The sequence below is a fragment of the Dipodomys spectabilis genome, unplaced genomic scaffold, assembly GCF_019054845.1.
Source record: "Dipodomys spectabilis isolate Male_0828 unplaced genomic scaffold, ASM1905484v1 ptg000190l, whole genome shotgun sequence".
Lineage (NCBI taxonomy): Eukaryota > Metazoa > Chordata > Mammalia > Rodentia > Heteromyidae > Dipodomys > Dipodomys spectabilis.
The window spans coordinates 1,373,825-1,401,625 of record NW_024870867.1 but is presented as its reverse complement, the minus strand read 5'-3'; the positions used below and the strand labels follow the sequence as shown (position 1 = coordinate 1,401,625).

General features: G+C 34.8%; 1 protein-coding gene across 6 annotated transcripts in view; it reads left to right on the top strand.

Moving 5' to 3' along the window:
* Positions 1 to 27,801, top strand: part of Dgkb (diacylglycerol kinase beta) — a 547,855-nt gene that overhangs the window by 395,706 nt on the left and 124,348 nt on the right. For all 6 annotated transcript variants that reach the window (XM_042695805.1, XM_042695804.1, XM_042695803.1 and 3 more), the window contains one exon: positions 6,252 to 6,447. In XM_042695805.1, coding sequence (XP_042551739.1) covers positions 6,252 to 6,447 — 196 coding nt within the window. The remainder of the gene's footprint in view (positions 1 to 6,251; positions 6,448 to 27,801) is intronic.

Sequence of the window (27,801 nt, the reverse complement as noted above, 5' to 3'; positions counted from 1 at the left end):
CATTTACTTAAAGCTGGGCACCAGTGGCTCACACCTGTAATCCTAGGTACTCAAGAGGCTAAGATCTGAAGATCATGGTTCAAAGCCAGCCTGGGCAAGAAAGTCTGTGAAATTCTTATCTCCAATAAACCACCAGAAAACTGGAAGTGGTGCTGTAGCTAAAGTGGTAGAATGCTAGCCTTGAGCTGAAGAGCTGAGGGACAGCGCTCAGGCCCAGAGTTCAAGCCCCATGAATGACAAAAAAAATTATATATTGTCATATATAGTTATTTAACTACAGTTTTAACCTTCAAAATTATTGTTTTGGTGAGTGTGTGTGTGTATGTATGTGTGTGTGTGTGTGTGTGTGTGAGTGTGTGTGTATGTGTGTATGTGGGTGGTGTATATGTATATGCTGGGACTGGGACTGGAACTGGAACTCAGGGCCTGGTATGGTTCCTTAGCTTTTTCACCAAAGGTTGATACTTTCCCACTTGAGCCACAACTCCACTGTTGGCTTTTTGGTGGTTATTGGAGATAAAAGCCTTGTAGACTTTCCTTCCCCAGCTAACTTTGGCTTAGAACTCTTTTTCTCAGATATCAGCCTCCTAAGTAGCTAAGATTATAGGCATGAGTCAGAAAGCATCACCTGGCTCAAAACAAAACTACTTTGTACAGATTTAGGGCATTTCTTATTCTCAGAAACCTATGCTCAAAGAACATCTGTAAAGAAGCCAAAATTTAAAATATATGGAGAGATATAACTTGGGGTGACTATAGCTAGAAATGTTAAGTGCTCTTGCTTCTCCCCTTCTGTTAGTCTATCCGTAAACACAGGCTGAAAAGCCATCAGTACAAATTAAAAAAAACCTTCAGGGAAGTGTGATACTATGTAGAAAGAGTATTTTATGAATGAAAACATATAGAAAACATTGGGTAGTGTTTGTGGGATTTTTAGCTTCCTTAATGGTGATAAAATGAGTTGTTTTATTCTACACAGCTTTACATTTGATAAAACGACTACTTGGGATGTTCTCAAGAAAACTGTGTGAGAACTAAGTTCTTTTGAGTCGTATTTCTACATATTTTCAACATCTGGCTTTCTGGTTCTTCATTGCTGGTTTGTTCTGGGAACAAGAACAGTAGCAGGTGTAATGGAGTCGGCCTTGTGCACACTCCTCATTATATTATTGAATATCTTGAAGTATATGTGTGTGTGTATGTGCGCGCGTGCGTGCGTAGGCGTGTGTGCATGCACACACATGAACACAAGTCTGGCAATGCAAATCCCTCTCTGCTCACATTTTAATGAATCTAGTCTATCATATTAGTAGAATATGCCTTTCTACCCTCAAGGTTACTTTATAATTAAATATAACAAAAACAGTAATTCGGAAATTTGATTCTGCTTGCTATTGCTTCCTATGTGGCCTAACGTCATACCAACTAGGTTTGAAAAATATATAATAAGGAATAAACCATGTTAGTAACAGCAGAACCTCGAGCAATGAATGTGTGTTTTATTGGTGGCTTTCTTTAAAACGAGCCACTTTCTGTTTATCTTTTTATTTCATACTCCTCCTTTCTATAGGGATCTTTTTCCAAAGGGAGCACATGTTTGGGATGAAATAAACATCATGGGATAGTAGTTCACAACAATATTAGCAAAGATTTTCCTATTAACTTTACTTCATGAGAGATACTAAGCAGTGTGAATGCACTAATATCATCTTCATCAAAACACTGTGAATGAGAGAGATACTGTTAAATTTCCATTGTGAGTTAAACCTTTTCTTTAATGGGATAAGAGGAGAAAAAAGAATTATATTTCTGCCAAAATGTTTAAATGTAAAGAAACACATCAACTAGAAATTTATATAAAATATAAATATGTGTAGAAAGAAAGATAACAATTTACAACAAATCACTCAAAACTATATATACAAAGAAAAATGATTTACACAGTAAACATTTTAATTAAAAAATCTCAATTATCTTCGAACTTTATTGTGGCACATTAAAAGTAGATAAAAAGGCTTTAATATTACAAGAAAACATTTTGAAAACAAAGTTTATGTTAAAATATTTTGGAAGAAGGATGTATGGCTGTTTAACACCTAGCTGGGTGCTGGTAGCTTACTCTTGTAATCCTAGCTACTCACAAGGCAGAGATAAACTATACAGGTTCAAATCTAGCCCAGGAAGAATAGTCTTTGAGATTCCATCTTCAATTAATCAGAAAAAAATGCAGGCTGAAGGCATGGCTTAAGTAGCAGCATACCAGCTGTGAGCAAACAAGCCAAAAAGAGGGCATAAGTTCAAACCCAGTAACTCAGTACTGGCCAAAAATGGAAAAAATAAAAAATAAAAAAAAATAAAAAGAATCGCAGGTCAGCATCTTTGAAGGAAGCAAAAGGTCACCATCCTTCTTGTTAGTATTGAAGTTAATTTGCGAATGAGAAAGCCTTACTGTAGTTCTTAAAATCTTTTTGCTGTCAGCAAGACCAGAAAAGGTGATAAATTTAAACATCAAGAATTTTCATTCCAAGTGGAACAAGAAAACTTAATGAGACTGGTTTGAGAAGGGGGAGGGAGGAGGAGGGACAATGGCAGAGGGGTGATTATGACCAGAAACCTTGTATGCATAAATGGACTTAGTAAGATGAAATCCCTTGTATAATTAATTGATGTAAATTTTAAAAAGAATAAAGTAATTACTTCTAAAGAGGGGCAAAAATAAAAGAATTTTCATCCTTGAATGTAGAGATTCATCCAAACAATTAAATGCTTCTACAAACCTAACTGATCTCAAGAATGAGTAAGTAACAAGAACAGAATCAAGGACACAACATCAGTGATGAAAATTTGAAAGATGAGATTTTTTTTTTATCACCCCGTAACCTGGGAACCAGAATTCTTAAAGGTAATGGGACTATTTCTCACCATTAGTCCCTGCCAATATTAAGTCCCTGAGCCAATATTAAGATTACCTATAAAAAGGTGTTTTATGTTTCATTGAGTAAAGTTATGAATAATTTTTATCTGACTTAACAGAGGAGCCAACTCATTATGGAAAAAAAATTACAACTGATCATTAATTGTATCTCATCAGATAACCCAACTGTACTTAAACCTCTCCAAAGTTTCTACAATAAGATTGATAATACATTAGGAGAAAAAAAAAAAAATATATATATATATATACACTAAGCTTTCTTTTAGGTAAATTGGTTTGGGGAATACAACCTTCCATTTTAAAACTTTACAAAAAGTAGCAAGCGGCATTGCTCTGTGATTGTACCCATAATATTATATATTAATGACTTTTTCGGCATAATAAAAATATCAGGAGCTATTAGAACTAAGGCTGTTAGCTTTTAAGCTTTTATATGCTATTCTTCTATAACTACCTTTTGAAAAATCATAAATCCTCCCATTATATGAGAATAGTATCTGACACAGTATGATCACTTGTTTATATTTCATAACCTTCACCCCAGATTTCATTTTCATCAACTCAACTGGTGGCTCTATTCTTGTCCCCACAAGTACTAGCATTGAAACTTTCCAGACCAGTGAACATAACAATAAATCAAACAGGAAGGTGGCCTGAGGTCACAACTACTGGAAACAAACCATTAATAAATAGCTATTTATTTAAGTTCATGGTCCGGCTTTCAAAGGAACATCAGTGTTCTTTATCAGTCCTGGTTCTTGGCAGTTCCCTGAGATTTTTTTTTTCACTTCTTGGAGAGTTTCTTACTGTGTTCTACACTTGCCATGACTCTGAATATGGAAACATGAGTTCACTGGTGATTTTCATTGTCACCCATATCAACACTAGTTCAATTAAAAAGAAAATAAAAAGCCTATTTGCACTTCTGCTCTCCTTTTCTGCAGATGAACAAAGGAATCTTCCTTTACTAATTCTGAAAGTAACTTGTCACAGTGGGGTTCTAAGGCCTAGTCAAATAATTGTCTTAGTGGACTACCTGCTGTGTTCAATATTGAGTGAAAATGGAAGCCAGGCCCCAACTCCAGGCTTATTTCACAATTCTTCTGTTATTTAAATGATTTTAGTCAGTTTGGGGGAAGCCAGACCTTTATAAATTAACAGCAGGGAAATACCAAAGGTGTCAGATTGCATATTTATCATCTTTTTCGTGTAATACTTAAATATGTATTAAGAAGTGACTGACATAAATTAGGCAGATTTCAGAAGCCACAGGCCGTGGCTTGTAGAGGACCCCCTTCTGCTTGACATTTCATCCTTGTCAAAGATCAAATTATTTTAATTTAGGCTGCAAATTATAAGGAATGAAGACTTCTTTGTGGGAATTCCCTGTGGTAATCTGACTTTTGTTGTTACTGCTGCTTGTCAGTGTGCAAAAGATATAATATGCATGCAAATAAGGTTAAAAAATATGTACTATCTAATTATCCAGCCAGTACATTCCACTTGAAGACAGTGGGAGGCCTGACACACAGTATGTGTTTGATTCATTGAGGCCTGCAGGGTATTTACACAAGATTACTTTTAATTATGAAATTAATATCTGTTTATCTAGAATATATAGTGGTAAGTGAGTATACACATGAGCAGAATTTTTCAGTAGAAAGAAATCTTAATTTAATACATGAAAAGGAAGAAAAATCACTTGTTTCTGGGGGAAAAAAATAAATACATCATCCAGTGCTTGGTTTCACCCTCATTGAAGCAAATTGAAAGAAAAGTTGGCTCTTTTTCTCAAATTTGTTTTTACCCCTGCCAAGTACGCTCAAGATGTGTTGCTTTAACCACAGTTTTAATTTTTCTTTTTTGATGAACAAGTCATAATGCTAATTCAGAATGATGAGGGGAATGTAGAAAAAAAGAGATGGTTTGGGTTGTTTTGCTATTATTTTGGCTGAGCCTTGCTTTGTCCTAAGCCTAAAAGTCTGGATTTCTGTATAAAGTAATGATGTTACTATTCATAATTAATTGTCATAAGACATGCCCCAGTGCTTCAATTTGTGACATACTTAATCCTAACAAATCTATTTCTTAGACAATGAGCTATAAGTGTCTCTCTCTTCATACTGATACATCATGAAAAATAGGATAATTTCTAGAATAAATTAATAATAATCATTTTTTAAAATACCCAATGACTAAATACATATTCAACAGCTATGTATAAAATACCCATGATTCATACCAACTATCAGGAGGTTGAGATCTGAGGATCACCATTCAAAGCCAGCCCATGCACATCTTATCTGCAATTAACCACCAGAAAAGCAGAAATGCAGGTCTGGCTCAAGTGGTAGAGAGCTAACCTTGAGAGAAAAAAGATAAAAGATAACATCCAAGCCCTGAAATCAAGCCCCCATAATAGTACACACATTTTTAAAAAGTACAAAATAGCATTGCTAAGTCACTTTCTACATATCCATAAGCAAACATGAACCGAAAATTTAAAAATTTAAACATGATCACTCTGGCTGCAGCAAAGCACTGTGTGTTAGTAAGTTATTTATTTCAAATGCAGTAAAGTATTTTGACATTAGACCAAAAAAAAAAAAACAAAAAACTTTTCTCAAAGTCTTTATGACAGCAATGTTAGAGTAGAGTAAGGTTTCCATGGATAATCTCTTTTAATGACACTCTCCTCATTTCTTTCATATTCATTGTAAGACTATGCTTACCTTGCTCTGGATATCCTTCTTAGAATTTTGTCTAGACTCCAAAACCATTCTTAGCCACTCCAAAGTGATTGAGAACATGTAGACTTGACATTTTGTACTTTAGCTTTCTTTTTCACAAGTCTTTCAAGCCACTGTTGTTTTCCCCAAAAGAAAAGGGAAACCATGACTCATGAATTCAATTTCTTTGCTTTCTCCTAATAGTTCCTTGCAGTAAGTTCTAAACAGTCAACAGTTATTAAAATTTCTGCCTGAAATTTTACTACACATCACAGTTTCAACCTTCCCATAACATAGTGGAATGTAGTAGGCACTAATGTATGTCTCTCTCTTGAAGGTTTTTCTGTAAACAAGGATAGTGATTTAATTTTGATCATTATTGAAAGATTATTAATGATTGCTTTATCTTTTATGTTGACATTTAAGGTAAACATTTCAAGTGTCCTTGAAAGAGCTCTTTTAGAAATGATAAGATTACAAATGTGAAGGTTCTTATTAAAAACTAAGGAAATCAAAGGGAAGGAACCAAAGAAAGACAAAACAACCTAAAATTTCTGTATTATCTTTATTTTCTTTTTACTGATCAGTGTGACGGAGTCCAGATAGATTTAATAAACATCTCTCTGGAAGGAATAGCTATTTTGAATATACCGAGCATGCATGGAGGCTCCAATCTTTGGGGAGAGTCAAAGAAAAGAAGAAGCCATCGGAGAATAGAAAAGAAAGGGTCTGACAAAAGGCCCACCCTCACAGATGCCAAAGAGTTAAAGTTTGCAAGTCAAGGTAAGGTTCTTCACAATTCACTGCATGACTTGCTTAAGATTCTGCTTTTCAATGCTATCTTGAAAAGGAAAAAAAAATCTTTTCTTGCACTATTAAAATGAACATTATGCAGCTGAGTTTTCTCATATTACCAGATACAATGTGGTACATTTATATCTTGGAGATTCTGAAATTATATATGTTTTTATCACTTTTACCTAAAGTAGGAAGATGTTTGAATAGCTCACAACAAGCTTTGATTCTCTACTGTTGTTCCTCTTGCAAGTTAATATCAGAGAACAAAGAACTTGTAGATACAAGAGCTACGGGAAAGTTTCTCAGTACTGTGTAATATAGTTCATATTGGGGTTACACCTAATTCTTGATAAATTGTAGAATAAAAATATTAAAACAATGATCGTTCCCATGATTTATGTATTTGAAGCTGAAATATTTCCTTTACCTTCTAGAATTTGTCAATACCATCAATGGTATTTTGAAATTAGAAACCATAATGTTTAAACTGTTTGGTAAAGACAAAATATGAAGAAGTCACTCAGCATATGTAAACAGAAATGTGAATTAACCAAATAGAAATAGAAATGTAGAAAATATGAAGATAGTCAATGAACCTGATGATGGGAAACAATAGGTCTCTACTTTGTGTAATAGATTCAAATTTCAGCAGAGAACAAGGACTTTGCTTATATGGACTTTGGTATAAATGAGACTGACAAAAATAAGTGTTAGGTATTACACATAGAAAAGCTTATTACAATCTTCTGATGACGTGGTTTACTCAGAATAGCTATACTCAGAAAGCAATCCAACTGTATAAATAGATAGCATTCTGAGGGAGAAATACATAGACAAATATTATGTTTATCCTCTATAAAATATTGAGAAATAAATATGATTATTAATAAGTTATTGCTATTAATATGGAATTTGTAATTAAATATAAATTAAGTGTATGATTAATAAATTTCTAAGTTCCTTTTGATCTTGTTTTCTATTATGATTAGCTTAGGATCATACTAAAACCAAACTCAAGAACTTTATATATACACATATATAATATATACATGATATATATATGGTACATATCTACACACCCACATTCATTGCTTCTTGCATTAGAAATACTTTTACTATAAAAAACATGAAATAATACATACAAAGAAAATGCTTTGCAGCTTTTTCTGTTTCATTTTGTTTTGTTTTGTTTTTTGCTAGTCGTGGGGCTTGAACTCATGGCTTGGGCACTGTTCCAGAGGTCTTCTGCTCAAGGCTGGTGCTCTACCACTTTGAGCCACATCACCACTTCCAGTTTTGTGGTGATGGAGATAAGATAGTTGGAGATAAGAATATTAAGGCCTTTCCTCAGATCTCAGCCCCCTGAGTAGCTACAACTATAGGCATGAGCCAACGGCACCTGGGATGCAGGCTTTATATTATATATATATATATATATATATGTATATATATATATATATATAATTTTAATTTGAATATTTCATATTATATCTATATGACATGTACTATATTACAATCTACTAACACTGGGCATGTTATTCATGAGGACACAGTCCTTGGAAGCTCAGCTGATAACTACTATTTCCACTATTGATTTTCTAAAATACCTCTCTGTGCCACACCTACATGAATATCTGTATCAATGTATTCACTTATCTATATAAACAGAGAAACCCTGTAAGAGTCATACTGCTTTCTTGGCTTCCCTCCTGTTTATAAGCTGTGTTCAGGAATGCCCATTTGAAATAAATCATACCATAACTATTCTCACAGACTCTCATAGGAAAAGCTCTCTTTTTCCTTCTGTCTTTGCTCTCTACTGTGGATCTTAGAGCCAACTTTCATGCATTCTGAGAGAGGAGAAAGTGCGAAGATACAAGTTGTGATTCAGGAATATGTTTCTTTTTTATTTTATTTCATTGTAAAGGTGATGTACAGAGGCTTTACAATTACATAAGTAGGGTAATAAGTACATTTCTTTTCAAACAGTGTTGCCCCTCCCTCATTTTCTCCTGCCTTCCTTCCCATCAACTCCCCTCCTGCCCCCAAATTGTAAATTTCATTTCCAACATAGTGTCTAGTGAGAATTGCTGTTGCATTGGTTCATCCTTTGTCCCACCATTTCTGGTTCCCCGCCCTTCCCCAAATCAGATAAACACATATAAGACAAAGGGTACCGAAATCTGAAACAGTGACAATGGGGAATAAACCAGGGGAGGGAAAAAAAAAAAGAAATAACTGCAAACAGCATGTTTCTTTATGCACTTTTTGAAGTGTGTATATGAGCAATAACAAAAGCATGCTTACGCTTGATTGCACTCAACTTTTTGTGATGTTAGTATGTAAGTCACTATTTCAAATCAAAATAAACTTCAAATTTACACAAAATTGCCACAGGCATTTACATGGCAACATTTTTAATCTATAATTAAGTTACTAATTTTACACCTAGAAAATATACCAGGAAAGATATATTTTGTTTCTAGGAAAAAATACATATATTTATTTTTCAGAAAGCATTTTCTTATATTATTTATTATTAATATTTCTAATACGCTTCTGTAAAACTTGTCAGAAGCTTCAACCAAACTTTTAATATAGTTTTGGAATGACTGCTTATTTTCTAAACTTTAGGGGGAAAGAAACTACAGATGGAGGTAAACAAAGCATAACTAAGTATATGTGGGAGATATAAATTATTATTATTATTATGTTGTTGTTGTTGTTGTTGTTATTTTAGTGTGCTTGAAATCAGAGCCTGAGTGCTCCTCCTTAGCAATTTTTGCTCAAGGCTGGCACTTTACTACTAAGCCACAGCTCCGCTTCTGGCTTTTTTTACTGGTTAAGTGGAGATAAGAATCACATGGACTTCCCTGCCCATGCTGGCTTTGAAATATAATCCTCAGATCTCAGCCTCCAGAGTAGCTAGGATTAAAGATATGAGCCATCAGCACCTAGTCAAAAAATTGTTTTGATATAAAACTTTACACATTTTTTCCTTTACCTAAATATATGCCATAGACTAAAGGTACTGAAGCTGGTATATTAAATCTGTAATACATTAATACATGGACTGACAGCCTGCAAATTACTTGTTTGTAATCTTTGGGAGCACTCATATAAGAGTATTTTTAATTGATGCATTGGTTGGAAATTATATTGTCAATTCAGGGTTCAATAAAATGATAAGTAATTTTATCATTCCATTGAAATATATTATGGTATCCAGATGTAATTGAAACATATTCATACTCACATTCCTCTAATGCAGTATGTATTTTCTTTGTGTGTGTTTATAAATATAAATGAATATATTATATATAGGCAGCACAGTCTTTAGGAAGAACTATAAAGTAATCCTTGATTTTTCAATGCTTCCAGACTGAATATTCAGTCTCCTACAGTTGCTGAGTTCATCATCATCACCTCCTCTTTTAAATTAACCTGAGAAAGATGTCTAATAAATGCATTAACATTAATATATAAATGACTGATTGCAGATAAAAGTGGTGGGTATTTGCATTTAAAAAGAACTAAAGGCCTTCAGTTAAAACATTATTTTTTATATGGTGTTCTACTGAGGTATAACTGCAATTCTTCAGCACTTCTGTAAAATCTGATTTTAGATATGTTGCCATGTTTTGGAGCATATATGTATACATTTAATCTTCAATAAAAATACACTAAACTCTATGACATAGTAGCTATTTTCAATTTATTAGTTGAAGCTACAAGACAAAGGTGACTTTTTCTTGCATTCCTTGGTTTTCTAAGTCAGATGAATTAATGAATGTGAAACTAGAAACACATGCCCACATATAAACATTTAGAGATACACACACATACACACACACACATACACAGAATAAATTACTGAGACCTTGTTTGAAAAGTTTACAGTTCTGCTGTGGCTATTTAAAAGAGGATCCCTTTACCTTTTTTTCACTTATTTTATTTTATTTATATTTTATTATGAAAATACTGTACAGAGGGGTTACAATTATATGGGCAAGATAATGAGTACATTTCTTATCAAGCATTGCAGCCTCCTCCTTTATTTCCCCTTCTCATCCCTTCCCAGCCTCTCCCCCCCACCACCCAATCCTGCCCCGCCCACCAAAGTTGTAAAGTTCGTTTTTGACATGACAATTTGTACTTCTCGTAGCTGCAACGGGTCCACCTGTATCCTTATTTAAATGGCTTGTTTTTCCCCTTCCCCTCCACAAATTATACCAACATCAAATACAGTGAAAGCAGGGGTTATACTGTGGGGGAGGGACATACAAAGCAACAAAGAAATAATCTTATAAATGCGTTAGAAACAAATGAATGAAAGAAAAAAAACATTTAAGTACATATCTTAGGGTTCATTTTCCTAACATCACCTAATCTGACCTTTTCTGCTTGACTCATATATATACTAGATATTGCAAATAAGGGAAACCAAAGCCCATGGATTGGGAGAAGATCTTCACTAGCCATACAACAGACAAGGGTCTCATATCTAAAATATACTTGGAATTTAAAAAATTAAATCCCTCAACAACAAATCCTCAAAGAAACAACTGCCCAATAAATAAGTGGGCTAAAGACTTAAAGAGAAACTTCTCTGAAGAAGAAAGAAGGATAGCTAATAGACACATAAAGAAATGCTCAACCTCCCTAGCCATAAAAGAAATGCAAATTAAAACAACATTAAGATACCATCTCACCCCAGTTAGCATGGCAAAAATCAAGAACTCTAATATCAACAGATGCTGGAGGGGATGTGGACAGAAGGGAACCTTACTTCATTGTTGGTAGGAGTGTAAACTTGTTCAACCACTTTGGAAAGTAGTATGGAAGTTCCTCAAAAGACTTCACATAGAGCTCCCCTATGACCCAGCAATCCCACTTTTGGGCATTTACCCAAATGTTTACAAACAAGACCACACTAAAGCTACCAGCACAACTATGTTTATTGCATCATTATTTACCATAGCTAAGATATGGAACCAACCCAGATGCCCCTCAGTAGATGAATGGATCAAGAAAATGTGGTATATATACACAATGGAATTCTATGCCTCCATCAGAAAGAATGACATTTCCCCATTTGTTAGGAAATGGAAAGACTTGGAAAAAATTATATTAAGTGAAACCCTTTGCATATTTTTAAAGAGGATAATTGTACAAATAGATACATGAACTTCATAGCTCATGTGAGCCATGCAACTTAAACACCAGAAAATTCAAGTACTTTTATTTGGCAAAGAACCAAACACAGCAATATGTGATAGTACAACAAAATGAGAACAAACAAACACACATGTGTATATGTAGATATGTATATAAGTATATAAGTAAATATGTATATAATGCATATGTATATATGCATATATATAGGAACCTTGCCAGATACTTGTCGTCTATGTGCGGGGGCGGGGGGGGAGGGGATTGAACTTAGGATGTTGAGCCAGCATAGCTTGCTTAGCTAGCACTGTATCACTGATCCACAACTCCAGCTCCACCTTTTTCCTGGTTGGGTGGAGATAGAGCCTTGTAGACTTTTCTTTTTCTTTATACCGCAGCTGACTTGGAATCATGATCCTCTGGATTGCGGCCTCCTTAGTAGCTTGGATTATTGATATGAGCCACCTGGCTGACAATGCCAATAAAGGTCACTTTTTAATAGCAATTTTTCTTATAAAGAAAAACTATATTATTTAACTATCTCCAAAAAGTAATAGTCCTGTCCTATCTTATATACCAAGCACATATTTTGTTGTAGATGATTTGATTCAAATTTATTCATAGCTGCAGCTTACAAGTCAGATATAAGATTGAGATTTTCAGTTCTGTATGAAGTAAAATATAAATCTATGTAACTTAAACTTGATGAATTTCTGAAAGAGGCAGCTAATAATATCACAAATTTGTATGGGCAAAACGTTAGAACAATGTTAAAAAAGGAATCTTTGTAAAGTATAATCTAAACAAAAGAATTAAGACCACTTAAGAATATAAGCTATTTCTTCTAATTAATTACATTTTGAAAAGATAAATTGATGTAGGTCACTTTCCATTACAAAACAGGATGGCCACATAAGATAGAAGAAAGTCATATTGCTTAGTGTATGTCTCTATCAGTATGGTCCCAATAGCACTCAACTGAAAAGCAAAGTGACAGATACTGTTACTGCCTTCAACAATATACCTTTATTGTTCTTCTAGATTGAATATACTGGAAATGTTGGCCATATGAACTTATGAAATGTATTTGTGTAAATAAATTCTGATTTCTCTATTAGTTACAAGTCCTTGAAATATTGTCTTATTTGGGGAAAAGCAAGTCTATTACTGCTTTTTTTCAGAAGTTTGACAACTACCGATTCAGAGTAATTACATTCAAACCATAGAGTTTCAAGCAGTTGCCAGAAGTTAAGGGAAGTGGTGCCAGGAGCAGCTGGACTTCCTGCTTGAAACCTCATTAAATAGGTGCCTGTCTACCCTGCACATTGATACAGCTAGCCAGGTACTTGTCATAGGAAAGTTTATCTTAAAAACGAATTAACGTATTATGTCATCAAGGAAATTTTCAATGATTTCATTCCCATTTATAAATGCTAAATCTTTTATCTGGTTGAAATTTCACAAAGTCCAACAAACTTTCACTGATGAAAGACCAGATTGTTAAGTAGGTACATAGATGAATATATTAAAGCATAACTGTTTTATATATTCTTAGCATTACAATTGTCTTCTCTTTGAGGCAAAGAAAGCTCTTTGTTGTTGTTTTTGTACCAGTCCGGAGGCTTGAATTCAGGACCTAGGCACTGTCCCTGAGCTTTTATACTCAAGGCTGGCACTCTACCACTTCACCTCCACCACCAACTTTTTGCTGGCTGATTATAGATAAGAGTTTCACAGCCTTTCCTGTCCAGGTTGGTTTCAAACCGTGATCCTCAGATCTCGGCCTCCTGATTAGTTAAGATTATAGGCGTGAGCCAATCACACTGAAAATAATTCAATTCCAATCAAATTATTCAATAAGAATCAAAGAGAGAACGAGTATCTCTGAAAGATTGACAAAAATTGGAATTGTTTAGTCTCTGAAAAGAAGTAATTCCAAAGTGTTTTTCTTTAAAATGATGGTGGTGAATCTAGAAGGTAATTTTCATCGGTATGTGTTAGCTATTATACCATCCAAATTATTGCACAAAGACAATTTAAATAATAAAGCACTGATACTTTCTATATTCAAATCAATAATGCTGGGCAGTTGTTATCCATTATTATCATTTTTTTCTAGACATTTCTCTGGGTTATTTAGGGTAATCTAGAAGACAGTGTTTTAAGGTCTCTAAATATAAATGTAATACTCGTTTTAGAACTGTAGATGATGTATTTGGCATTCAGATTTCAACAAGCAGAACAATTTCCAAGCATTTTAATTCAGTGATTAAATCAATTAAATTTAGAAACAAGAAAAAGATTTTATGCAGCATTATTATACCTGGATGTTAAAACTGTTGAAAAAAAGATCATGGCATTTTGAGATGTTGCATTTCACAAAACACATACGCATGTACTAATACCGTGATAATTCCATCGGTTGAAAAATAGGTAGATCCAAACACTTTCTATCTAGTAACCTTTAAGGAATGTCTCAAAATGAGTTTCTAATTGTGTGTTTTTAAGCTCCTTCCCTTGACATGTTTCAGCAATGGATAATGTAAATAGCACATACTTAATAAAACTACCTAATATATCAAAATTGCTATTTGCAATGTAAGTTACCTAATATCTCTGGGTATTTTCATGGGAAAGTACTTTGATATTTTTCAAAATGAGCATGGTTTTAAGGCTTATAAAACAATAAAAATTACATAATAAAAGGTATTTCTTATATATCTAAAATCTAGGGCATTTTGAAAATAAAAGGCAGGTCTTTCTGAGCTCTGGCTTTTGTATAAAAACCTATTTTATCAAGCATTTCTGAGGTTTCTATTCATAAGGCAATTGTAAAAACCTCAGAGAAGATGTTAGATATCTTGAGATTTGGAGCAAACTAGAAATATAAATAAATATTTTAGGAACAACTGGTAAACTAGAGAATAATGTTAATGAGTCCTTGTATCCATCCCTTCTGGAGCTGAATGAAATATCTTTTTCATTGTTAGTTATTATTATTGTACCTGTCTCCCTTGGCTAACAGTCAGATTATTTTTTTACGTCTGATACAAAATGAATTTAAAACCAAAAGTTGGCATTCAGGCTATAATTTCACAACCCTGAAACCAAATACCAAGCAACTTAAGGAAGCAAAAATTCACTTGGGTTCATAGATTAAAGAGGTCCATCATGGTAGGGAGGACATAGAAGAGAACAGCTCATATCATAGCAGCCTAGAAGTAGAGAGAGAGAGAGAGAGAGAGACAGAGACAGAGACAGAGACAGAGACAGAGACACAGAGACAGAGACAGAGAGAGAGAGAGAGAGAGATCAGGCATCACCTGGAGAATGCTATGTTCTGGTGCCTATTTGATCAGTAATTAAACCCTCTTGACCATGGCTACATTGATTACACTGATTTCTGAGTGTCTGGATGGTTGAACCCAGGGGAAACAGTTCTCCAGAAAGTCCTGTGTGAGAGAAAGTCTTTTAAATTAATTGTACTTCATAGTCTTGAGCCTGTCATAGACAAGACCTGAACAATACCTTAAATGGCCTTAAGTCATCTTCCCATTGCCCCAATACAATGTATATAGTTTTTTAATGACACTAATCTCTTCAGAAACCATGGATTCCTTTTTAAAAATTGTGTTTATTAACATTAAGTAGTTATACCAAGTAGTTACCATTCAACCACTCTTCCTGTTCGTCCACTCTTCCCAACCTTCCTTTCTCCTAAATTTTCTGAGTTTCATAGGACATGCATTTCCTCTCTTCATTCCTCTAACTCACCCCCCTCCCCCTTAAAATCCTCCCCTGACACCTTTCAAGAGCCAGTTTCTTGGGATTCATTTTGTTGACTGTGAGTTTTTCTAAGAATCATAATCTTTGAGTTCTATCCTCCTTAGCCCAACTTAACATTGGATTTTCTGACCAAACTACATTTTTTTTGTCTTTCTTCTCTGCTTTTTGCTCCCAGTTTTCATTTAAACTGTCTAGAAGCAGTTAGCACAAAACATGTTACTGTCTGAACATTAGAGTAGCTTGAAATTCCCTCTCCCAGAGTTATTATCATCTTTAATCTCAGCAAGCACCCCCCCCCAACAGAGAAAAAATGCAAGCAAATTCTTTGGTACTATGTTAAATGAATAATATCAAGTCCAATTCCCAATAGTTTTTGTCCTGCAGCTTCATGAATAGTCTCTTTTCAATCAGCTTTTTGGTCTGCATTCCCAACAAATTACTCATTAACTTCTGTTGATAGCACCTTAGATTTTCGCTAGCCTATTTTCCCAAACTTCAGAAACCTTCTTAGGGCTGGGAAGTTGGTTCAGTAGTAGAGTACTTGCCTCGCAAGCATGAGGCCCTGGGTTCAATTCCTCAGCACTCCATAAGCAGAAAAAAAAGCCGGAAGAGCTGAGGGACAGCACCCAGGCCCAGAGCTCAGGCTCCATGACCGACAAAAAAAAATCTTCTCACAAAACCAGTTCCAGAAGCATAACAGCCACATGCTCAGCATTAGTGACAAGTACATCCACTTCCCCGATGTCCGTTTTCTCTACAGAAATACAAAAGAACCATGAAGAATATAAGAGAAGAAGAATGTAAGGGAGGGTCTGAGGCGTGCCACTGATCATGATACCTTGTACTCAAAAATGGGCCAGTTAAATTGAAACTCATTTGTACAAATATTCAAAGAAAACAAAAATCTGGATTTCATATAGCAAAATAATAATTTAAACAGAAAGACCTCTCTCTTTCTCTGTCTCTGTCTGCCTCTCTCTCTTTCTCTCTGTCTTTCCTTTTTGTTATTTTTTTTCTAACACATAGCTTCAAACACATTAGGCAAGTGCCCTACCACTGAGCTGCATCTTCAACACAAAAAATTTGTTTTCGAATACATGAATAAAATAATTAGCATTAAGTGTTTATATCTAAAAACAAACTGAATGTGTGTGTGTGTGTGTGTGTGTGTGTGTGTGTGTGTGCGTGCGTGCTGGTCCTGAGACTTGAATTCAGGGCCTGAGTCCTGTCCCTGAGATTTTTTGCTCAAGGCTAGTGCTCTACCACTTAAAACACAGCAGCACTTTTGGCTTTTTGGTAGCTAATTGGAGGTAAGAGTCTCACAGACTTCCCTGTCCAGGCTGGCTTCAAACTGCAATTCATAGATTTCAGCCTCAAGAGTAACGAGGATTACAGGTGTGAGCCACTGGTGCCCCTTAACAAATGGAAATTTTAAAAACAGAAAAAATCCAAAGCAATAGATAGAAATTGCAGAATAAGTGAATCTGGGGAAAACTGAAAAAAGGAACTTTTAATAATAATTACATTTTTAAAAATTTGTGGTCTAGCTATCAATCTGCTATGCTCATGGGAAGAAGAAAAATTTGTTTAATTGGGGTCTTTGCCTAAGGCTCAGATTGTTTAGTTTATATGACTTCTAAGACAAAACACCTCAAAACACTTCAAAATGACAAATTCCATAATGAATCCTTTGAAATGTATAGTGTTGGCTTAAATTGTGTCTTCAGAGAACAAAATTATGAATGTTGTAATATGTCATTTACTAATAGATGTTATGTTTGATATCAGTGCTAACATTATCATCTCATTTGTGTGTGATATACGTGTTTAGTCTTATATCCATTAAACATATTGGAAAGTTCACATTTTATAAAAACTTATCTACAAATAGTTGTATATAGGGGTTTCAATTTAGCACGTTCATTTATGTGTACAACGGAACTTAATCAGTGTCATCCCTTCCATCATCCTCTCCTGCCCCAATCTGTTCATGCACACAAGTCTCCTCACATTTTCTAATTCCATTTCACCTAGGCACATGGAGTCTTATGGCTGTATTTACCCAACATTCCTCTTTCCATCTGTCTACCCCTTCTTCTTAGACCCTCTCTGCAACTCAAAGAAGACATGATTTAACTTTCTGGCATTCATTGTGTTAAGCTGTCTGCTAATTTCCAAAGGAGTATTCCCACCTTTGAATATGCTATACTTTTGTCACTTTGATCAAGCATATATGCATACATTCCTGTATACTTTGGATGTAACTTCCATATATGAGAAAAAAATGTATACTCAGATTAAGATTAAATGAAAATTTTAAGTAGATTTAACTTATGCAATGTTGAAAACATAAAGCAGATTTTCAAATTAAAAAAAATATTGACTGATAGTGTAAGCTTCAATTAACCAAGCACTTGTGGAACATACATTCACATAGTAATAATATAATTTTTAGTATTTCAAATCCGAGGCCATCCATATAGATATACTAAAATACAAAGTGCTATAACAATCTTCCCTTTTAAGAACAATGGATGATTTTAGTCTCAGTTGATTGATATCCCTGGGAAATGACTTTTCCTATCATCAGAAAAATGACAATAAATTAGGGAGGATATTTTTGAATTGCAAACATGAAAGAATTAGCCAAATCAATTATATTAATCAAAACCAACTACATTAATTCTTAAAACATAAGTTATAGTTCTGTTTTATCCCACTGCCCTAAAATATTTCTTTCACATCAAGAACAAAAGAAAACCTGATTGAGTGATACCTTCATGACACCATTTTGAAGAATGATAGATCATTCATAGATTTTTAAGTAAGACGAATGATATAATAAACTTTTATTTTAGATTTACTTATAAATATAGTTTCATAAATATAGTTTCCATTAGTATATATCAGTTGTGAAAGGGCTTCCATTATTTATAAATATATTTTATGATTTTATTGTAGCACCTGACTCTCAGTGCACACATTTACATAACTACAAGTGGTGCTTGGTGAGGTGACCATCTAAAGTCCTGTTTGGAAAAAGAGTCAAATCCTACCATCCTCTTAATTACCTTTCAAACAAATTTGAATTAACCAAAGTAACTTGCTAATAGGTTCCACTGTCCTGAATTTTTGTTTCTGTAAATATAGTCTTTTATTATAAAGAGCTAATTATCACTTGAATGATAGCTTCTTGGACAGAATCTGCCCACTCTATTTTTGTGGAAATGGATGTAATTCATATACATTACATTCTCTCTACACCGAATAATCATCCTTCTGGCTTAATAAAAACACTTGCATTGTTATTCCTTTGATAAACTGCATATTCATAAAGTCAGACTTTTTTATTATTAGATTGCTTTAAGCAGGGTCTATTGGCTGCTCTACAGCATCAGCTATTAATAAGATTGCATACGCTAAATGTTGAGGTCTGCATACTGTAAGGTGACAGTCATTTGAAATAAGGCTAAAAATCTCTATGGATAAACATGACTAATTTAAATGAGCCCCGGGGAGCTTTTTTGAGAAAGTTCAAATGCCTGATGAATGCCACACTGTGTTATTCTAATTATCCCATAATATGGCACAAAATAACAATGTCATTCCATCCTTTATTTACAAAGCTGCTCCCGTTATCATTATATCTTACCTGTTCAAGTGCTGAAAGATTGTTCCTCTTTGAGAGATTCATTAAGAGAGAATAATTATATTCTGTTTCACAGATTGGCAGAAAGAAAATGTACCTTTGAACAATTCCATTTCCCTGAACAGTTGCTCATTCCAGGGTTGGAGACAGGTCTATTAAGTACTCTGTACCCTTTTTAAACATGTCAAAGCTAACCATTAATACTGAAATTAGTAATTTGGTTCTGATTTAATGAAAGAATTTGCTGCTATTTCTAAAACTCAGTTTCTGTGAATGAAACACAAACATAACAATATTTTCTAAAAATATTTTTTAAAAACCCTCAGCATCTTACAATAAAAGAAAACCCTAAGATAGTTTTTGTTGACGCACAGCTTTAATCCTAGCCACTCAAGAGGCTGAGATCCAGAAGAGAGCAGTTCAAAACTAGCCCAGGAAGAAAAGTCCAAAAGACTCCATCTTCAAAAAAAAACTGAATAGCCAGGCTGACTGGATGCTGGTGGCTCATGCTTGTAATCCTAGCTATTTAGAAGAGTAAGATCTGAGAGGTGCCATTCAAAGGCCAACTTGAACAGAAAGGTTCTAGAGACTCTTATCTCCAGTTAATTACTACAAAGCCAGACTATACAGTGACTCAAGTGGTAATGTGCTAGCCGTGAACAAAAGACATGGGGGCCCTTAGTTCAAGCCCCAGTATTAGCAAGAACAGACAAAAAAGTCAGGCTGGAATCATAGTTCAGGTGGTAGAGGACCAACCGAGTAAATATGAGGCTGTCTGAGTTCAAACCCTGGCAGTAATGAAAAAGAAAGGAAAAGAAAGCACTACATTTTTTCTTATGGAGAATGATTTAAATTTATGTCTCTTCTGATAAAGTCCTAAGTCCTAAAGTCTCCCTTACCAATGCTTCTTTTTCAAAAAACACATAAACTACTTTCTTAGTCTGTGTCATTTAAACTATCTGCCTTTCTTATTAGAGTAGTAAGAGATGTAAAGATCAATTAGTATTAACAAATCCATTTTTAGATTTCTTGCAAAATAAAAGGCCATAGCTTTCTGAATAAGGCTCTTATGGAATTTAGAAAAGGGACACTATAAAAATATGGCTTTCACAGAAAGTAGGAATGAGACATATCAGTTTATATTGGTACATGTTGATGCTTATAAAATAAGTTGTCTACAGTCAGATGCAAGTGAATGCTAAAATGTGTTTGTTAAGCAATTGAAACAATAATACAATATTCAGGGAAGGTTTATTTGTCCTGTGTGTCATGTAAGTTCTAAGTCCAGAAGCCTGACAGCGTGAGTGGGGATTGAAGAGTGCTTCCCAACAAGCCTTCTGCCTCCAGAGTCCAGACACGCGTTATGGTGAGGTTAGAAAGACATTCACTGTTCAGTGTATGACACTGAACATCAACAAGGGTCCCAGGGTAGTAAGGAGAAGGAACAAAAATGCAAGGATGCAAGAATGCATAGTCAAGTGGTCTGGGTCAAAGCAGGGTCCAACTGATCATTACTTCAGGTCTGACTATTCCAGGAGCTGAGAGCTACTAGAAAGCATCTTGAAGGAACAATTCAGTTCCCAAAGTAAGGTGATTGTTCCTGCTCTTGGGAGGCAACCACAGGTCCGCTCAGGGATAATTGCTCCACTTAAAGGGAGATGATCTCATTATAGGGTGATCTGCCTGCAAGGTTCCCTATTTCTAGCATCTTTCAAATATCTTTCTCTTATCTTAATGGCTTCAGTCTTAAAAGGGAACAAGAAACAGTATGTAATATTTGAATTGTCCAGTCTTTTTAGACAGATACTCCTTAGGTGATTAATGCTAAGTGAGTTGAGCAGGCATCTGACACAAAGTTAATGATAGCAAAGGAAACTGCTGAAGGCTCAAGTGAAGAGTTCGTGTTTTTTAGCAAAAGAGCCTTTCAAGTCCTTACAGCTGTTTAGCCAAACGTTGTACCCAAGGTGATAATGAGTTCTCATAGCTTAGTTGTTTCTTCACATCACCTCTCCCAGCTTCCCAGTTGACCATCAGAAAATCTCCTGAGCTAGTGGAAAGTAGGAAATCATTGCATTATTTTTACACAGTATGCCAGATGCTCTCTGGAGTTAGAGAGAAAAAAAAAGATAGTACTTGCACCAAATTTGAACAACAAATTAAATATGTGTAAGATTTGAGGTGTTCTCAGAGATATGCAATAAATGTATCCTATTGTCTTATTTGAAAAGTGCTCCAGTATTAGCAGCAGTATTTTGTATTAGAGGAATGTACTGTTTGTTCTTGGGTCTTATTTCAGATTTCTTCATTAACATATATTTTGTCCTTTTGGTTAGTGAGGACTATTCTTCCAATGGGCTTATTCCAATGCACTTTTCTTTACATTTTTTTAAGATTTTCTCTGGGATTTTTGTTTTAATTTCTGCTGTTTAGATTTTGAGTATTTTCTGTGTTATCTTTGCAAACATTACTTTTCATCCAAATGTTCATATAAAGTCAGCCATCAACAAGAAACTATAACAGGTGTTTTTGTTCTTGAGAAAGCCAATGAATATGCTGTTTATGGTAGATACTGAAATTCAACTTCCTTTGCAAATCTAGAAACAATTCTGTAATCTAAAACAAGGCAAACAAACAAAAATGAAACAGATTAATTCGTTTAGGCATAAAAGTTGGCTTAGGCTAAGAAAAAAATTGACATATAAAACCTTTATGGTAGACTTTCTTAAGTAGTTTTAGTTACTCATAGTAATGAGATAAAATGTTTGATAAATATGCATTGTCCTTGGTATGCATGTGTATGTGCATGTTCATGCTGAAGCACAGAATGACGAATCACTGAACACAAATTAATTTATAACCATTTTTTCTGACTTCATTACCTTTGCTTTGACTAAATGTCATCATTAGAGAATTATGTATTTTTCAGATTTTGTCACTATTCCTCCCCTAGTAAGAAGGTACATAGAGTGATGCCTGCCATACTTATTGAATGACTCAATGTCAAGGTTGTCTCTTGTAGCAAATACACCTATTTATGGACCAGGAGACTATAGCTTCTGAGAGCATATAAACTTAATTCCAATACTGTATTGCCTTTTCATTCTTAGTTTAATCTCATTTACCTTCTGGTTTTATGACTTTCCATGAGATATGTGATTTTAAAACAATGAGCCACAATATTCCACAGATGGAGTGGGGGGGTGGGAAGGAAGGAAAGTAAATTAGTGTCACATTAATTGGTTTAGTTTACCCACATTTCTCATCTCATCCCAGGCTAAACATTTCTTTTTCTAAGTTGGCAGTTCCTGATAAACAAGTTTTCTTGGTGTGGACATTGAAGGATATGGATTTTTTTTAACACAGGCATTAGTGTTCTATATCTAATGATAAGTTTAAAACTATGAGTTTTGTGGAAAAGGGAGAATAAAATATATGTCTTCAAACCAATAAGGCCACCTCCCTTGACCTGAACTTTGTCAAGTTTGTCTCATAACCTATGTAAATGGGGATAAACATCATTTTTTGTACATTTTTATTGTAAAATACTGTACAGAGGCGTTACAGTTACATGAGCAAGGTAATGAGTACATTTCCTATCCAGCATTGTTGCCTCCTCCTTTGTTTTTCCCCTACCATGCCTTCCCTCCCACCTCCACAACTACCTCCGCCCCAAAGTTGTAAAGTTCATTTTCAACAGTCTTGTACATCTAATTGACTAACTTACATACAAAAGTTACCATCTTCTTATTGCTTTATAACACTAAAAAACACATATACAACTTCCACTCTTCAATATTTGAAATACTTCCAACATTTTGCCCACATTTGTTAATGAGAGGACAAAGGTCAAGAGGTTATTCCCCAGGTATGGTTCCAAAAGCCCTTCCAGGAATCCTGATACCATAGAAGAATAAAAATAAATAGAATCTATATTTCATCTTACAGGAAAGTTTTCTTTTTTCTGATTATGATTAAATTAATGGAATTCTTAAGACTTGAAATTTTTAATGAGATCTAACAAATATAATCAACTTTTCTAGTATTATCATGCTTGAAAGATACTATTATACTGATTATTTCTGTACTCATTTATTGCTTTTGATCAAGGGAGAATGTTAGAACAGCATCTTTGCTTTCTTTATTCGCTTTGGTTTCACATCTGACATCTGAAAAGTGTGGTGGCCATCATACTGATTCCCTGGGACCCATATGAACAAATCACCATGGCTACTCCCCAGTGGTATTACAGTGGAGTCCAAGTTACCTTTAGCAACCAGTGGAAGCTGTACTTGTTGCTCTTAGATTTTGGGTGCCCTCTAGAAGGTAAAAGGCACTACAGCTAGTGCACAGAGCGGTTTATAGGAACTCTATCCTAAACAGGCTCTATGGAAAGTATGAGTCATCTAGCAAATTAATGACATTGTGAAGTTCTGCCTGCTGGGGTGAAAATAAATTGTAAGAGAAGACAGGGGACAGGTAATAGGCCCTAGCCATGCTGTAAAACTCTTCAAACTGGCACTGACTGTGTGCCAAATAGATGTGACAGCAACTGTCAACAAGATCTGTGGGACTTTAACATAGATGCAGTAAAAGAAGAAAATAGAATGAGTTGTATGATTTTGTTTAAAGTTTAGTGTTGTCTGCTTTTGAAGCAGCTCTTTCTGGTCAGAAGAATGGCTGGTCCCTGGCTGATTGCAGGTCATTTGCATCTCTCAGAGAAAATGCATGATTTCAAGACTTTGAACGTGAGTTCTGTTGTTCTCGCCTGTACAGTTATGGGTGATGATGTTGATGCTTCTATTTTTAAATTAAAATAAACATCTCTCACTGGGTTAGACTATGCATGTCTAGGTTCTCATAAAACAAGGAATGCATAATCATTGTTAATGTTTTTTGCCACCTTGTAGTATGTTTCAGTCACCTCCAGTGGCATTGCCTGTCTTCATGGAAAACCCCAGGTAATTTTTTGTATTTGAAGTAGCATAACCCCCTTCTTTTTTTCATTTCTGTGCCAGTCCTTGGGCTTGAATTCAGGGCCTGCGCATTGTCCCTTAACATTTTGGCTCGAGTCTAGCACTCTACCCTTTAAGCCACAGGTCTACTAGCTTTTTGGTGGTTACCTAGATAGGAGATAAGAGCCCCACAAACCTTCTTGCCTGGGCTGGCTTTGAACCACGATCCTCAGATTTCAGCCTCCTGAGAAGCTAGTATTATAGGCATGAGCCACCAGCCTCTAGTTTAAAATAACCATTTAAAAATCATTTTCTATTGTTTACTTTCCAGTGACAATGACCTTATGTCTTAAATCTTACTTTATATACTAAAATATTCATGTGTATATATAAAATATTCATAGAACTCTTTTCCCATAAATGACAGTTATAAACTGATTATGCTTTTATTAACACTTTTTTCTCAATTTAATTATGATCTTGATTAACTGATAGTTTCTGTCTTCATTAAGAATTGTGTAGGAAGAAGTGGCGCTATGGCTCAAGTGGTAGAGTGCTAGCCTTGAGCACAAAGAGGCTCAGAGACAGTGCCCAGGCCCTGAGTTCAAGCCCTACAACCAACCAAAAGAAAAAGAAAAAGAAATGTATAAGATGGACAAAACTTTAAAAATTAAATTAAATTTGACTCAACTCTTGAATTTAGCAGTCTCATTACCCTTGTGCTAAAGCTGTTTTATTTTTAATGCTATAGATAGTATTAAAAACATTTCATAATATGTCATGAGTACTTAATGGACAGATAAATGAACAATTTCATTAAGACTAGAAATGTCTATGTACACATAAGTCATTTCTTTAATAGTTTCAAGTATACCCAGCCACTCAGCTTTGTGACAGTTTGTCCCCTCATTAAGCCTACTTGTCCAAATGGCCTTTTTGATGGTTATGAAATATACCAAACATGATACCATCTCAGAATCTTTGCATTGCTATTCCCTCTGCTTGGAAAATTTTTATCTCAGATTTTCATGTGACTTTTCCTTTTTTTTTTCAAGTCAGTAAAAACAGATCATTATTAAAATATAATTTTTTGGAAAAGGATTTTTCTGATCCCCTATCTAGAATATCATCCTATCTCCTTTTCTCTCACACACGTGATGAATATCATATGTAAAAATATAACCCCTTGTTTTCACTGTATTTGATGATGGTATAATTTGTGGAGGGGAAGTGAAAAAAACAAATTGTTTAAATAGGGATACAGGTGGACCCACTGCAACAATGAGATGTACAAGACGTTATGTTGAGAAACGGAACTTTACAACTTTGGCATGGGGAGGGGGGCGATGGGGGGAGAGGAGATGGGAAGGAATGGGAAGGGGAAACAAAGGAGGAGGCAACAATGCTTGATAAGAAATGTACTCATTACCTTGCTCATGTAATTGTAACCCCTCTGTACAATATTTTCACAATAAAAAAGAAAGAAAAATCCCTGAACACCACAATGAATGGCATGCAGAAAAATGCTTATTTTATGGATGCACAGTTGGTGAATCTTAATAATGCATTTAAGCACTTTGTCAGAAGAGGAAAGTAAACATTACCCTAACCACAAAAGACTGCAGTCATATACTCCCCATCAATCACCTGTATTCTATCAACATTTAGAAATTTTACCCATTTTTGAAATTTGTAGACCTTGAATCACATGGCAATATTTGCTGTGTCTGACCTCTTTAATTTTCTACTTTTTATATTCCATAGCATTCATAATGTTGGTATCTAGTGTTTCTCCAGTGTGCTTTTATTAAGTCTGATGTCATGAATACTTTTCTTGACTAGCTTCGAGTACACATGGAGAAATAAAAATTTCTAAGTCATCAGGCATTGATAAGTTTGGCCTTTGGTAAGTACTGATAAAAAATGGTAAAAACAATTTATACTCCAACCACTTGTGTATGAGTGTTAATCTGATAGTGTAGAAATGGTGGAAAACTTTAAGAAGTGAAGTGTTATGGCAAGTCTACTGGCCACTGGTGACACTGCCCTTGAAAATGATAAAGTTGGTTTTCATAAGAGTTATAATTAGTTCTTATGATAGTTCTGTTGTAAAGGCTCAAGTTTGACCCTGAATCTCTCTTGGCTTCCTGGTTTCTTGTCTGTGGTATAATTTCTTCTCTCACACACATTTCCACAACTGTAAGATCATCCACCATTAAGTTCTCTTTAGCACTAGGCCAATATCCACTCCAGGCCCTGTATCCTTCAGAATTGTGAGCTAGGAGAATATATTAACTCAAGGTTGTAATCCTACCTTCTTGGCAAGCAATGATCAGGAGATGGCCTTGGGATCCAACTGGAGCATAAAAGTTTATGAGATTTCATCTCAACCAATGTCTGGGTGTGGTGACAAACACCTATCATTCCAACAACTCAGGGAGGTACAAATAGATAGTCATGATGGCTCAGACTGAGAATAAAGAGAGACTTATCTAAAGAAATAACAAATGCATGAAAGGTCCTCAGATTGGCTCATTGGTAGAGTACTTTCCTGGCAAATGCAAGATAAGGCCCCTATTTAATCACCAGTACAAAACAATAACAACAACTACAACAGACTGTGAGCTGAATACACCTTATGGTTTATTTTTGTTTTCATAAAGTTCTCCAACTGTAAGGACTTCATTATAGAAAAGTAGACTGATATATCGGACCCAATAAAATTCAGTAGTTATGGTAACACAATTGTCTTGATAAAGCATAGTCAGGTGTGACATCTTTACACATTGCTACTGATATGCCCAGAGCTGCATTCTAGTTGTCTTCTGGTTTTCTGCTGCAGTTGTGGTAACTTTGGTCCAAACCCCTCCTGTCTACACCATGGTTCTCTTAATGGAATTTGCTATAAAGTTTATACAGCATTTTTTCCAACCATTCACATATCTATTACTGTACATTCTGTCTTATATCTCAAAACCTCTGGCTGCATTCATTTTAGTCTGAAGCCCTACAGAGCCTCTTTCCATTTTATTTATGCCTGAAACAAAGCTACAAGCTTTCTAGGTCACCTGTTACTAGATAGAGGAGACCAGTGTGAGTATACTGCTTCCAAACCCAAAGCCTTTGAATACTGCACTTCTTCATGCTGGGAAGTATGACATACAAAGCTTAAGCTTTTCCCTTAAGAGAACCTGTTCTAACATGCTATAGACTACCAGAAAAAATATAAAGTTCAGTCCTGAATCATCATAGAAGTTATCTCTTATATTTGGGAAAGTCAATGCCTTCCCAAGTTCTCCAGTCCACATACAATGTATTTCTCATAATTGTTGATAATCATTATGAGGCCAAATCTGGAAGGAGGTAAATAATCAAATTATTATCAAGGTGTTATTGTTTTTGTTGTTGTTTTTGGTCTCAGGATCCCACATTTAGCTTAACATTTATTGAGGACCCCATAGAACTTTAGTTTATATGCGTTCTGTGTATTATAATCTACTCCTTCAGAAATTAAGAGCTTGGAAATTATTAAAATGTAACCATGTATTTAAAAGTAATAATAAATGTACTACATGCTAATGTACAAAATGCATATTTAAATGACAGTATTTTCCAAAACAGAACAAAAGTTAGCAAGAAAAATAGCACTATGCTAATTTTTTTCTATCTTCTTAATGTCTAGCTTAGAAGATACATCCTATTGCTGGTATTTACTTTGCCATAAAACCTATCATACTACATCGTTTTAGTTGAAGTATATGAAGTATATGCCACTGTACA